At 38.2% G+C, this 13,038-nt stretch overlaps 1 protein-coding gene across 2 annotated transcripts in view; it reads right to left on the reverse strand.

Annotated features, from left to right (window-relative positions):
• Positions 1-13,038, reverse strand: part of sgcz.S (sarcoglycan zeta S homeolog) — a 426,387-nt gene that overhangs the window by 1,986 nt on the left and 411,363 nt on the right. For both annotated transcript variants that reach the window (XM_018243160.2, XM_041579488.1), the window contains one exon: positions 10,512-10,635. In XM_018243160.2, coding sequence (XP_018098649.1) covers positions 10,512-10,635 — 124 coding nt within the window. The remainder of the gene's footprint in view (positions 1-10,511; positions 10,636-13,038) is intronic.

A 13,038-nucleotide genomic window follows, 5' to 3' on the forward strand; every position in this document is an offset into this window, starting at 1 on the left:
TATTCGGCGGAATCTTCTGCGAACGATTCGTGGGTTCGGCCAAATCCAAAATAGTGGATTTGGTGCACCCTTACTTGTTTCAGCATATGCAAATTAGGATTTAGGAGTTCAGTCTTCAGCCGAATCTTTCGTGAACGATTTGGGGGTTCGGCCAAATCTAAAACAGTGGATTCGGTGCCCCCCTACTTGTCTCAGCATGCAAAATAATTGTCAAAATTGTTAAATCTAGCAAGCAATTTGCACTGGGCAGAAACTTTGACTTTGAAAAATGTCTCAATTTGTTATTATTTTCCTGATTGTCCTGACATTCAGGAAAGCGGCAATAAATTGGGAGAAGGTCTGCATTGCTGGGAATCATCGATGGATTCCCAGTTTGGACCTGGATACATTTGTCCTTTCATCTTCAACTGATCTAGAAAAGCAAAGAGGAAGTCAAAGTTGTTCAAGTATAAGGTAAAATTGTAACAACCAGACAAAATAACTAGTGATGGGCTAATTTGTCCCATAGTGCCGCACCGAAAAATTTGCAAAACTGCGAAAAATTCACAAAATACATTAAAGTCAATGGCCGTCAAAATTATTTTGACGTGAGTCAATTGAGATGCCTGCAACAATTTTTATACTTGCGCCTATTTTGTCCAAATGCATTAAAGTCAATGGGTGGCAATATTAATGCACACAACTAGTCTGACCCGTGCCCAAATTCGCGCCTGCGTATTTATTCGCCCATCACTAAAAATGACTTATTTGTAAAGGGTCCAGTCCACTACCATGTTTTACAGTCCTGATTGTGAACACATTCCATCAGTCATTAAGCTACACTGTGGCTGGAATAGACACCCTGTTAATCTTTGAACAAGGTTGTGGTTTAACAGAGAGAGTGTTATATGCAAGAGATCAAGGATTTTGCCAGTGGTTTTGAGTTAGGGTGGTGGCAGACAGGGAGTTTAGTCGCCCAATGACAAGTCTTCGCTTCTGCAGGTGACCAATCTCCCAAAATGCCTTCCCGCTGGTGGGATAGAATACAAACCGATTCGGAAGTTGTCCAAAGTTTCCTTGAGAGAAAACTTCAGAAGCAATTCGAATGCTGACATGAAGGCATTTCAGGGAGATTAGTCACTGCAGAAGTGAAAATTAGTTGCTGGGCGACTAATCTCCCTGTCTGCCACCACCCATAAAGATATTTGTGACTTATATAGACTATTATGTAGCTTGTTTTTATCACCTGCTTTATATTAACTTTCACTGTAATTCTACTTTTCAATGTCCCAGCCACAACAAGACCCTTCATGCAGAGTTTAATTACTGATATTGGCCCCATTGTTCATTTTTTTAAATAAATTTCATTGCCTAATATGCTCACTTTTAAATGCTTTTATAGAACTTTAACTTTGATATTTTGGAGCAGGTGGCACATTAATGGTTATTTGCTTACCACAGCTAGAAAGAACAAAATGCAATTTCAAGCTTAGTTGCCATGTTGTTTGGCCACAATGCAGCTCTTCTTTTCAGAATTTTCCCAGAATTTCATTGGGGAAGATGGGCCCGATGCAGTTGCAGCCTACAGTATGTATGAAAATGATGCTAAAAGTTTTCTGGTTTGCATTTTCAGCATTTAGCACGTGATGTGTGCCGTATGTTTTTAGCGCAGTTGCACTGCAGTGATTATGACAGGCCATCTGGAGCTAACGTCTGATTCGGAGGTGGACATAGTTAAAGGTAAGTCCAGGTTTCCTCTGCGTCAATTGGTGCAACTGTGCTCTAGTCAGAACTCTTATAATACAGAGATGTAGTCAATTATATCGTGCACACCTTAATCATTGGCTGGAGGGAACAGCCAATAGCTAATTGTGCCAACTGTCAATCCTGAGTGAAACTGTATCATCAGCAAAATTATATTATATTGTTATTTGTTTCTTTCTGATATCAGAGAAAGTCAGATATAAGGAAGCTGTATGAAAGCATGCATCAAAAAACCAATAACAGCTAAGACAAACAACAATAGCGAAAATAAATTTTAACTCTTGCCTTTCTTATTTTAAAATCTTCTTCCATGGCCTGTGTTATACTAGTTATTCCTATTTCTCACCCATCGTACATCTTATGCATCAATTCCACAAATGTCCACTTCAATGACATATTTACTATAGTGGATAATGATTTCAGCTTTTCTATAGACACATTGCCCTTCAAAGACATGCTTTATTTTTTACTAAATAAAGTAACATCATTCATCTCTCTTTCAAAAGACAATTCCTTTGCTTACAGTTGTGATCACATTTTTGGTATATTTCTCATATTTTTGCCCTGAGCACATCCATCATTTTTCTTTCCATAGCTACACACTCAATCATACTGTATCTGTAAATGTGTATGAATGCCGTTTGCCGTCAGTGTTGTCCTCTATGTATTTTGGAAAGCTATACATGTACAATAGTATAAAACTATAAGGGCACCAGTAGTGATGGGCGAATCTGTGCCGTCTTCGCGAAACGGTGAATTTTAATTTTGAATTTTTTTTCGCCGTGGCAGATTTTTTGCAGGTGAATTAATTCGGCGTGTGGCGAACATTGGAAATTTGTGTCTGGCGAATTTATTCGCCCATCACTAGGTGCCAGGTTTCTCAGTTCAAATTGTTTTCCACTGGATATATGAAGAGAAATTAAAGTTAAAATTCGTGTAGCTCGTATGTCATAGAAAACCTAAGAGTATTGCAATTCTGAGCTCTTTTATACCTGTCTGAAAGGGCGTTGCATTTTTTTTTATCTTGTAAATGTTATTAATTTAATGTCTTGAGAGCAAAGTATGTGGTGATGGTGAGTTGGGTTTCATACTAGTGGACAGACAATATACTGTATATATATATATATATATATATATATATATATATATATATATATATATATATATATATATATATATATATATATATATATATATACATACACAGGTATAAGATCCCTTATCCAGAAACCTGATATCTAGAAAGCTCCGAATTACGGAATGGCTGTCTCCCATAGACTCCATGTTATCCAAATAATCCCAATTTTTAAAAATGATTTCCTTTTTCTCTGTAATAATAAAACAGTGGCTTGTACTTGATCCCAACTAAGATATAATTAATCCTTATTGGAAGCAAAACCAGCCTATTGGGTTTATTTAATGTTTAAATTAATTTCCCTAGACGTACTCCATGTCAGTACGTTACGGGATAGCCCCTCCTCCCTGCTCCAATTAGAAGGAACCTCCCCAAGCCTTTAAAAGGCCACCACACCCACCTACCGGCGTCTTTTTTTTCCTTCTCTTATGCTCTTGGCTTTGTTCTCTGAACAAAGGCCTCAATCATTAGAAGCAAATTTTTGTTTTTCTCTTTTTATGCCTAGGAAAGCATTAGGCCTGCCCGGAAGGCGTCCTAGGGACAGGGGTTTTGGTCCATGGGACCTTTTTTCCCCCCAGCACACTACCTCAGACCTGGAGTCTTCTGAACTTCAGCTCCTGAATCAGGTAAGGCACTGAGGTGCAATGTTTGCTACTCCTTGTCTGCCTGTATTTCAGTTGCCTTCCTGTATTGCTATCAAGAGCATTGGGTGGCAGGTGCTTGTCCCCCCATTCGTGTGCCCTCCCGACCTGCCCAGAGGGCCTCAGGCGGCACTGGTGTATGTGGCCCCTACACCCCATTTTTACGAATGGGCGAGGGAGGTGGCAGTTAATTTAGGCTAATTAGTTAGGGGCCTGAACCTTACTGCCCCCTGTTACCTTTGTTTTATTTTTGTTTTAATGGGGGCAGGTCATGGCCAACTGCCTCCCTCAACAGACTTTCCTAAGGTGGAGGTAGTTAAAATAATAATAAAAAAATAAAAAATATAAAAAAAGTTTCGCTATAGGCTTCATATTATAGCAAACTTGGGCCTGTGCAGGAAGCACCAACACTAATTATCCAATTTGCCTCAGTATAACCCACGCAGTTGCTTTGGGTTCCCTGCCTATACAGACACCAGCTGAGTATAATCAACCCCCCACTGAGTGCAGACACCAGCTGAGTATAATCAGGTCCAGCTAAAGCAAGTGGAGATGGCTCCGCCCACTCTCTAACTCAGCAAGCGAGGAAGCTGCAGCCTCAGGTAAGTCCTGCTGTTGTCAGTAAACTTGTGAGGCCTGTTTTCCTGTTAACAATAGAGTGTCCTGGAATTTGTGACATTAAAGGGTCAGCTTCCAGCCTTGCATAATGAGCAGCAGGTAAGGAGTGTGTCCATATGCTGTTCTGCAGTGTACTAAAGTCTAACTAACTGCTTGCATGCTATATATTCATATGCTTATCTGCACTGTGCCTGGTTATGATTGTTTCCTGCCTGAAAGCACAAGCCATTTACAAATAGGACACCAGTAGCCCTATTGAATATGGATCACTGGGCTGGGGGGGCTGCTAGGCTCTGATATATACTTGCTATAAACATCAGATAATCCATAATATGTATTGCGCTATTTTTGTTCTGCATTCTATGTTTCGGCTATTGCTCACATAGAAAAGGTAGCCATAATGGAGGTCGAGCAAAGGTCTGGCTGAATGCTAGGGCCCGATATAAGCTTGCTCTATACAGCAGCTAATCTAAACTATGGACCTCATGTTTCCGTGATTGTACCTGTGCTCCTATTTTGTTCTACAGCTTAAGCTCTGGCTATTGCTCACAGGTAAAACGTGGCCCTACAGGATGTAGAGCACAGGTCTGGCTGGCAGCTAGGCCCTGAGACATGCTTGCTCGAAGCAGCAGCTAATCTAACTATGTATTTCATATTGCTGTGATTGTACCTGTGCTACTATTTTGTTATACAGCCTATGCTCTGGCTATTGCTCACAAAGAACACGTAGCCCTGCGATATGTAGAGCACAGATCTGTCTTGCTGCTAGGTCCTGATACATGCTTGCTATAAGCAGCAGCTAACCTAATTATGTATTGCATGTTTTCTGCAGTTTACGATTTGGCTATTTCTCTCATGGAACAAGTAGCCCTAATGGATGTAGAGCACAGGCCTTTTGAGTTGCTAGGCCCTGAGATATGCTTGCCCTAAGCAGCAGCTCATATAAACTATGTATTTCATGTTACTGTGATTGAATCTGTGCTTATATTTTCTTCTGCAGTATATACCCTGGCTATGGCTCACCTGGAATAGGTAGCCCTAAGGTATGTAAAGCACAGGCCTGGGAACGGCTAGGACCAGATTTACGCTTGCCCTAAGCAGTAGCTAATATTTTATGTATTACATGTTGCTGTGATCATATCTGTATGCTCCTATTCTCTGCAGTATGATATGCTCTAATTATTACTCACCTTGAACCAGTAGCTCTAATAGATGTACATCACTGGACTGGGTGGCTATGAAGGTCTGATATAGGTTTGCTCTGACTGCAGCTAACCTAAACTATGCATTACATGGGGTTGTAATTGTTTCTGGGGTACATTCAGGTTTAATCCAGATGAGTACTGATAGGAATACCTACATATGAAGGTCTTTTCATTCTATGGCATTGCTCCTGGGATAAGATATGGCTTAATAAATTAAACACTAGGCAATATTTTTTCCCGATGGCAGGTAAGCTTAACTTTGTCTTGATAAGCACTACAGGAGTTCTGAAGCCTGTCTGTCATAAGGATTGCTGGGTTAACAATAACCACAGGTATGTACTACTTTTGGGACCATTGAATGTAAATTTTTCCAGATTCTTGTATCACCGATCACTGCCTGAACGAATGGAGGACCAGATAATTGCTTTGCCCAGTCAATTGTGCAGTCTATTACTACCCACGCAGCTCAAGCTCTGGGGTCGGGTACTGTGCTCTACCAGGAGCTTAGGACTCTGACCGAGGTACATATTATTATCACATATTTTAATATATGCTTGCACCATGGCCCACATCCTGCAGGGGGATTCTACTGCCTTCAGAACAAATGCTCAATAAATGGATAAACTCCATAATACAACTGGTCTACCAAGCAACATATATGTTTGCATCTATAAGAGGGCCATAGGCAGGTGCATATATTTTATTATTAAGGCATGTATATGAGTGTGTATATATGTTTGCACAGATATCTATATATGATTTGTGTCCTTGGGATGGGTTCTTTTTTGGAACCAGAAACGTTGGCTCAATAAACCTATATTTTTATGCAACATATAGTATTTTTGAAGATTCCTGGAACAATCAGTACTTGAACTCTTCATCCATAAATTTCACTATAGCAGCCAGGACATCTGGCTAGTTTCGAGGGGTGCAACCTGTGGAAATTCCATATTCATAGGTTTAAGGAAGAACAAGGTATACAGTTCTCTATGCTTGGCTGAAGGATCCCCAGATGTATTTCTATCATTTTTTAGGGTGACTCCTTGGTGCCTCCTACAAATTAGAGAGGGGAGCCACTACCCAGTGTTATTCCTATACTATTTCTACTGATATTCTTAATGTCAGGATAGAGGGGACATTTTATCTGCCAATACAGGGTGTCTATAGAGACAGGGTACACATACATATCAGGCCACTGGGAATTTGCATAAGGTATATATTTCAAACCAAGGGTTTTCAGGCTATAGGAGTCCTCCAAAGTGTCTTGTTAGTCCATAGAGATGACCTCTGTTCAAGTCTGGCCCAGGATAGGGATATTCTGCTTATACTACCTTATACTATCATCAAAACGGCTTTGTGACTTAAGGCTCTGTGTCCAGAAGGCACTTATTTTGGGCCCATTTATTTTATTTATTTATTTATTTTTTCTTCAATTCTCAAACCCCTAGTTAGTGGTTTTTTAGAATACAGGGCCGGCTGTTCTTCCACACCAGATAGGTAACTGATTGGACAGCAGATGGAGGCATCCTAGGAGCGTTAATTATTTTCCCTCTCTATGTCTGTGCCCTCTTGGAACACCAGCAGTTTTGGATCTTTCCTCCTCACAGTTACATACTGCAGTTGCTACTTATCCTATTGCTTCGGCCGAAAATGTACTTGGCTCTTCTGAGCAGGATCATAGTCTTCCCTTAAGTGGGACGGTTGCAGTCATTACAGTAGAGTGTAATCTCTTACCACTTCCAGTCATTAATTTCATTGAGAATGAATTAAGGATAGTTTATGTATCTGTCCTACAGGTTTGTCTAGCTTCAAATGGGAGGCTTGGAAGTATTTTTTTTGTCTGTTTTGACCATGTCTGTCACATTATTCCCTATGCTAGGGGGATTACATTTACACCTGCTGAAAATTGTGTCTGAAACATTCGCACAGAGCTCAATGTCCAGGTAATTTCCAGATACAACACTCCTATTATCCTGGTTTGTTCTCGGATTCACATTCCTGTGCTACTCCTGATACATATGACCCAGCATTACTCTAGTAGATCAGAGGCCCTTCTGACACTTACTGGAACATCCATAGTGTCCCTCCAGTTCCAAGGTCAGCCTCAACGATTAAATATGTAGTATAGTTGATTCCACATCTAAGTGGGTCCCTTATGGGTAGAGAGAACACAGGTTTGTGGGTGACTATAAACATTTATCCAGGGCATATAATCTGCCTCCATAAATCTTGGAATTAGTCCTTTAGTTGCACTGTGGTTATTGGGATCTGTAACCTTAGGGGTATTCAGTTATACCTCTCAGAGTACTAGGTTGGGTCAACCAACAGGGGCTCTTTCTTAGGTACTGTAGTTGCTCAACTCTTTACAGTTAAATGAGTCTGCCTCATCACAGGACCTTACACAGGGTAAGGAATTCTAATCCCAATTATTTTCTCAGGTGCCCTTGTCTCCGATCTTTAGGATCTGCTTTCTGTTAGAACAGTCCTGACTAACATGCATTCTGATATGAAGATATTTATGGTACTGGCCTTGGGTACCTGAGGGTACATTGGATATCCTACATTTATGGATATATCCTAAGCAGATCATTTCTATATTGTGTCTGTTTTGGGTTCTTACTCCTACCAAGTGTTTCTTACAGGTACCTTGCAATGTGCACTGAAATTAGGCATACATGTGATGAATGCTTTTTGGTGAGTAGGAGAGTAAGTATTTCAGCTTGCTGAATTCGCCTTTTACAGGACTGTCTTCCTCTCTCTCTCTTCTGGAGGGTGAAGTGGTGGTTAGTGAGCTAACTTGTTCCTCACTCTCAGTGGGCTAACATCTCTCTCTCGCGCTCTCTCTCTCTTTCTCTATAGTATATGCTATACTATAGCTCTATTCTTAGCCTGGTGAACTTATTCTGGGGTTTTCACCTGGACTCTCTATATTAAGGTAAGGAGTTTGCATGATGGTGGACTATCTAGTCAGAGATACTCCTTTCCTTATTACAGTTTCTTCTTAAAGCATATTCCCTCCCATGGGATAACGTTAACTTGCTATGTCCCGTAACGTACTGACATGGAGTACGTCTAGGGAAAAAGGAAGATTATTTCATACTTACCGAGATCTTCCTTTCCTAGACGTACTCCATGTCAGTACACCCGCCCTTTCTTTTCCGGTAATTTAAGAGCTTGTTACAAAGACGCCGGTAGGTGGGTGTGGTGGCCTTTTAAAGGCTTGGGGAGGTTCCTTCTAATTGGAGGAGGGGCTATCCCGTAACGTACTGACATGGAGTACGTCTAGGAAAGGAAGATCTCGGTAAGTATGAAATAATCTTCCTTTTTCTAGTAGACTTAAGGCATGAAGACCCAAATTACGTAAAGATCCGTTATCCGGAAAACCCCAGGTCCCGAGCATTCTGGATAACAGGTCCCATACCTGTATATATAAATCCACTGGACTGGCACTCCAACCTGTAAGCCAAGTATGGGATCTATTATCTGGAAACCAGTTATCCAGAAAACCTTGAATTATGGGAAGGCCGTCTCCAATATTTTCCCAAATAATTCTAATCTTTAAAAATGGTTTCCTTTTTCTTTGTAATTATGAAACAGTAGCACTAACTTTGAAGCCATATAGGTGGTTCTTCACAGTGAGGACAGTGAGGTTATGGAATGCACTTCTGTGGTGATGTCTGATGTGATGGCTGATTCTGTTAATGCTAAGACTATTACTATACTAAACTCTATAGTTAGTATAGATATGGGTATATATAATTTATGTGAAGGTATGGAGGGGTGTGTGTATGGATGCTGGGTTTTCATTTGGAGGGGTTGAACTTGATGGACTTTGTCTTTTTTTCAACCCAATTTAACTATGTAACCGTGTAACTTGTACTTGATGGTAATTAAGATGCATTAATCCATATTGATGGCAACAATCCCAATGGGTTTATTTAATGTAATGTAATTTTAAAGTATGGTGATGCAAATTATGGAAAGGCCACGGGTCCTAAGCTTTCTGTATAATAGATTATATACCAGGCACAAAAGGATAGATAGATAGATAGATAGATAGATAGATAGATAGATAGATAGATAGATAGATAGATAGCACTGGTGGTGCTATGAATGAGAGGTGAGTACTCAGAATAATTTTATTTTTACAGGGAACTATATATTGTTCTGCTGCAATATATTTGGTAGGTAGAGGTCCAGCTCACTATATGTGTGTTCTTTAAACGGAATATAATTCCCTATTCGTTCTAATCCTTTCTTAACAATATTCTTGTAGATGGCATCTCGTTACTCGTAGAATGCAAAGTGTTTATTGCAAGTGAGAATACCGCAAGAGATGGAACTGTTTCAACTTTGTTTCAACTTTGCAGTAAATACGAGTGAGAGGTGATACTTTAAAGTTTGTCTATTAGTGCTGAGAGGTCCATGACCATCTACAATAATGTGTGACCCTGATTTTATTTGTTTATATAAACTATAGTAGTCTTTCTGAAGCAAACACTCCAGTTTTATCAGTGCAGGGCAACACTACATTATTTATTCATTACTTAAAAACACTTTCGTTTTTGATGTTACTGTTCCTTTAAGCTGGTGTGTTAAATAAATTCACACACAACATTCAGTTGGAAACCCAGTGTACTGTCCCTTATCTGGGTGAAAGGAGCTGCTGTTGCTACTTCCTAAAGAACACAATTATTTTTACTATGATCAGTTTTGGAAAGTAAATATGTTTATATGTTCAGATGGTATGCTTTTATTTTTAAAAAAAATCTAGTGTAGCATGTGCTACAGTCATTATGGCTGTAATTATTTTTTTATTGTTTTTAGTTTATTAAAACATTTGAGATTTTCAGCCTTATTGAAAATGAATGGGACAATGAGCTTCTCTCTGGCATGCAACTTTTTTTTTCCAGTGAAAAAACATGTGCAGGAATCCTTTGTCTCGTTTTTACTTAAATAGGCTAGCATTAGAGAAAAAAAGTTGCGCAAGTTTTGTTGCCTTTTTTTTGTCATCCATGTTTTTTTTTCCCACGAACTGGGATTTTGATAAATTTGCCCCTATGTGACCTAATCTCTGTCTATCTGTAACTTCCCAATTATTTTTGCCACCGACTAACATGACACCACAGTTTTTGTTTTGTGACTTGCTATATCCAAAAGTATACTTACCTCCCCATCTGTGGACTGTAAGTGCAATTCTTTTCTACAGCTGGCCTTAAATTCCCCTGCAACCGCACTAATGTGTACTCCCTTTGGTGCTTCCATTGTTAAAGATCTTGTTGGAGATTCAAGTCTGCAAAATCATAAAGTGGAAGGTCTATTGAGACAATAAAAAGACAGGACAGAATATCCAAATGACCATTGAAAGAAGAAAGACCAACAGAAGAAGAAAGTGATTGCAGGCTGATAAGAAGGGTGTTTTTTTAGGTAAACGACTAACTGTCATTTACTTTTGTGGCCAATATGTTTTTTTTTAAAGTTCACAAATACTCCTTGTTACTTTTCTTTGGTGTTTTGTAATTAATTCCATGTTGTATCCATACTGTATATCCCTGACAGTCAGTGAGACAGTTGTTGCAATCCCAGCTGTTTTTTGCACCAGTAAGAACCCATATCTTAATAAAAATGTGATGAAAATGGTGCACATTTTAAAAGTTAATTTAAAATATGTTTTATAAGATGCTTATTGCATTTATAAAGCAAATCAAATTAATGTACTCTTCATTTTTCTTAATTATTATAATAGCATCGTTTTAGCTTTTCCATTAAATAAATCATCTAATTTATAAAGCACCCCATCATCTTTTTTCAAACATATTTAGTGGGTTCAAGAGCTACACTGGGCTTTTATCACAATGATAATAAGTTGTGATTGCAGGACACAGCAGAGCATTATATAATGCATTAGTTATTAGTGCTTTTTTTATAATTAAGGTAGAACACTTTTTCAATATGACCTCAATCTGTTTGGCTAATGCTTAATATAGGTCTATATTACCCCCTAAAAGCATTAGATGCTAAGCATGTGGTTGGCTAAAATATTTTAAAATATAAAATCAAATAAATGCAAACTAGAAACTTGTTGAAAAGACACGTAGTTAACCATAATATATAAAAATGAATATGTATTTAAGAAAATGATATTATTTTTCTGCTGTATTCACTCCTTCAGCTGAAGAAACAGTTAGGAATGTAAAGGTTTGTGTGTTTGGGGAATGTTAAGGGAAATAATAATACGATTAGAGTATAAAGCAAAAAGGGATATAAAGGGCATGATCCAAATCCACCTTGGTGGGGCTATGTAACAATTTAAGTGATAGACAAAGATGTATTTTATAAAAAGCTTCTATTCAATAATCCAGTGGGGAGATATTTTATAGAAGCTAATTTTTCAACAAATGAGATGCTTTTGACTCTTTTCTTGAAGTCTGTTGCAAAAAAATAACACAATCGTTTTTTTTTCACACATGAACAATTTCCTTCTCATTATGCCCAGCATTAGCTTTTAGGATTATCTTGTGGACATTATTTGAAAGTCACTGGCATTAGCTAAGAAGCATATTGACAAGCAACAACAACAAAAAAAAGGTATTACATTTGATCTTCATATCCTTCCTTTGGAGCCCAAGGGTGAAAACAACCACAAAATAATGTGCCTTTCTTTTGTTAAGGTGATTAAGCCTATTGTTTTCAACTTGTACCTAACGCTTTGTGTTTTATGCATATATATTAGCAATTAGTATGGAATGTTTTAGGCAATGGTTTTGATTAAAAGCTACATTGTTTTAACACAAGGAATCAATTTCCCATTACTGCTCACTGCCAACATAGTTTCTGGAATATCTGTATTTTTTTTTTAATTTAAAAAGTTCTGAATTAAATCAATATTTGTCTTATTTTAAATGATTATGCACTAGATTGATTTTCTGGAGAAAATAGAAAAAAAAATCCAATTTCTTTTCAGTTGAAAGGAATATATGATCTTGTGAAGCTGATACAAAGCAATGGAAAGCCAAAGGTGGCTTTGTGTAAAACCTAAATAGGGACAGAAAGGGAGATGCACAAGTTGATATATTTTAGGAGACAATGTAAACATATTATAACAAATTAGTCATTTAAATTGCAGGTATAGAGGCAAGAACATAACCTGAGGGATGCTATTCCTGTAAAGCCTATATCACAAATGACACCAAGAAACCATATGCAATATTGAATATGCTAATACTTAAAGGACATATTGGTTTATTTGTATGGAGAATGTTTTGTCTGATGGGCATGTTATTGTCTACTTCTTGCTGGAAAACAGCAGCATTGTTATGCCTTTCTGACCTTATCACTTTTTTAGCTTTCTAACAAAGAAAAAGTCTGACATGAGTAATGGTAAGATTATTGACTAGTGGCTTCCATTGTATACATTTACAACACTTATAGCAGGGAAATTCAATAGAGATATAAGTAGTAAGAATGATAATAAAAGCCAGTTAAAGCAGACTGCCCTCAATCATGGTAATTCATCCAGTGATAAGTGTAAAACAGAAGGTACCTGCTCCACAAATAGGAGGATAATAAGTGCTGCAGTTTACAGTGGATGTTGCTATCAAGAGGAAGTTTTTGAGTTTATTTTTAAGAGAAGAGAGATTCTTTCTGGAGGGATGGCATTCCAAATGTGATGGGCAACAAAATAGAAGGGTTTAAG

Source organism: Xenopus laevis, chromosome 1S (genome assembly GCF_017654675.1).
Source record: "Xenopus laevis strain J_2021 chromosome 1S, Xenopus_laevis_v10.1, whole genome shotgun sequence".
Classification (NCBI taxonomy): Eukaryota; Metazoa; Chordata; class Amphibia; order Anura; family Pipidae; genus Xenopus; species Xenopus laevis.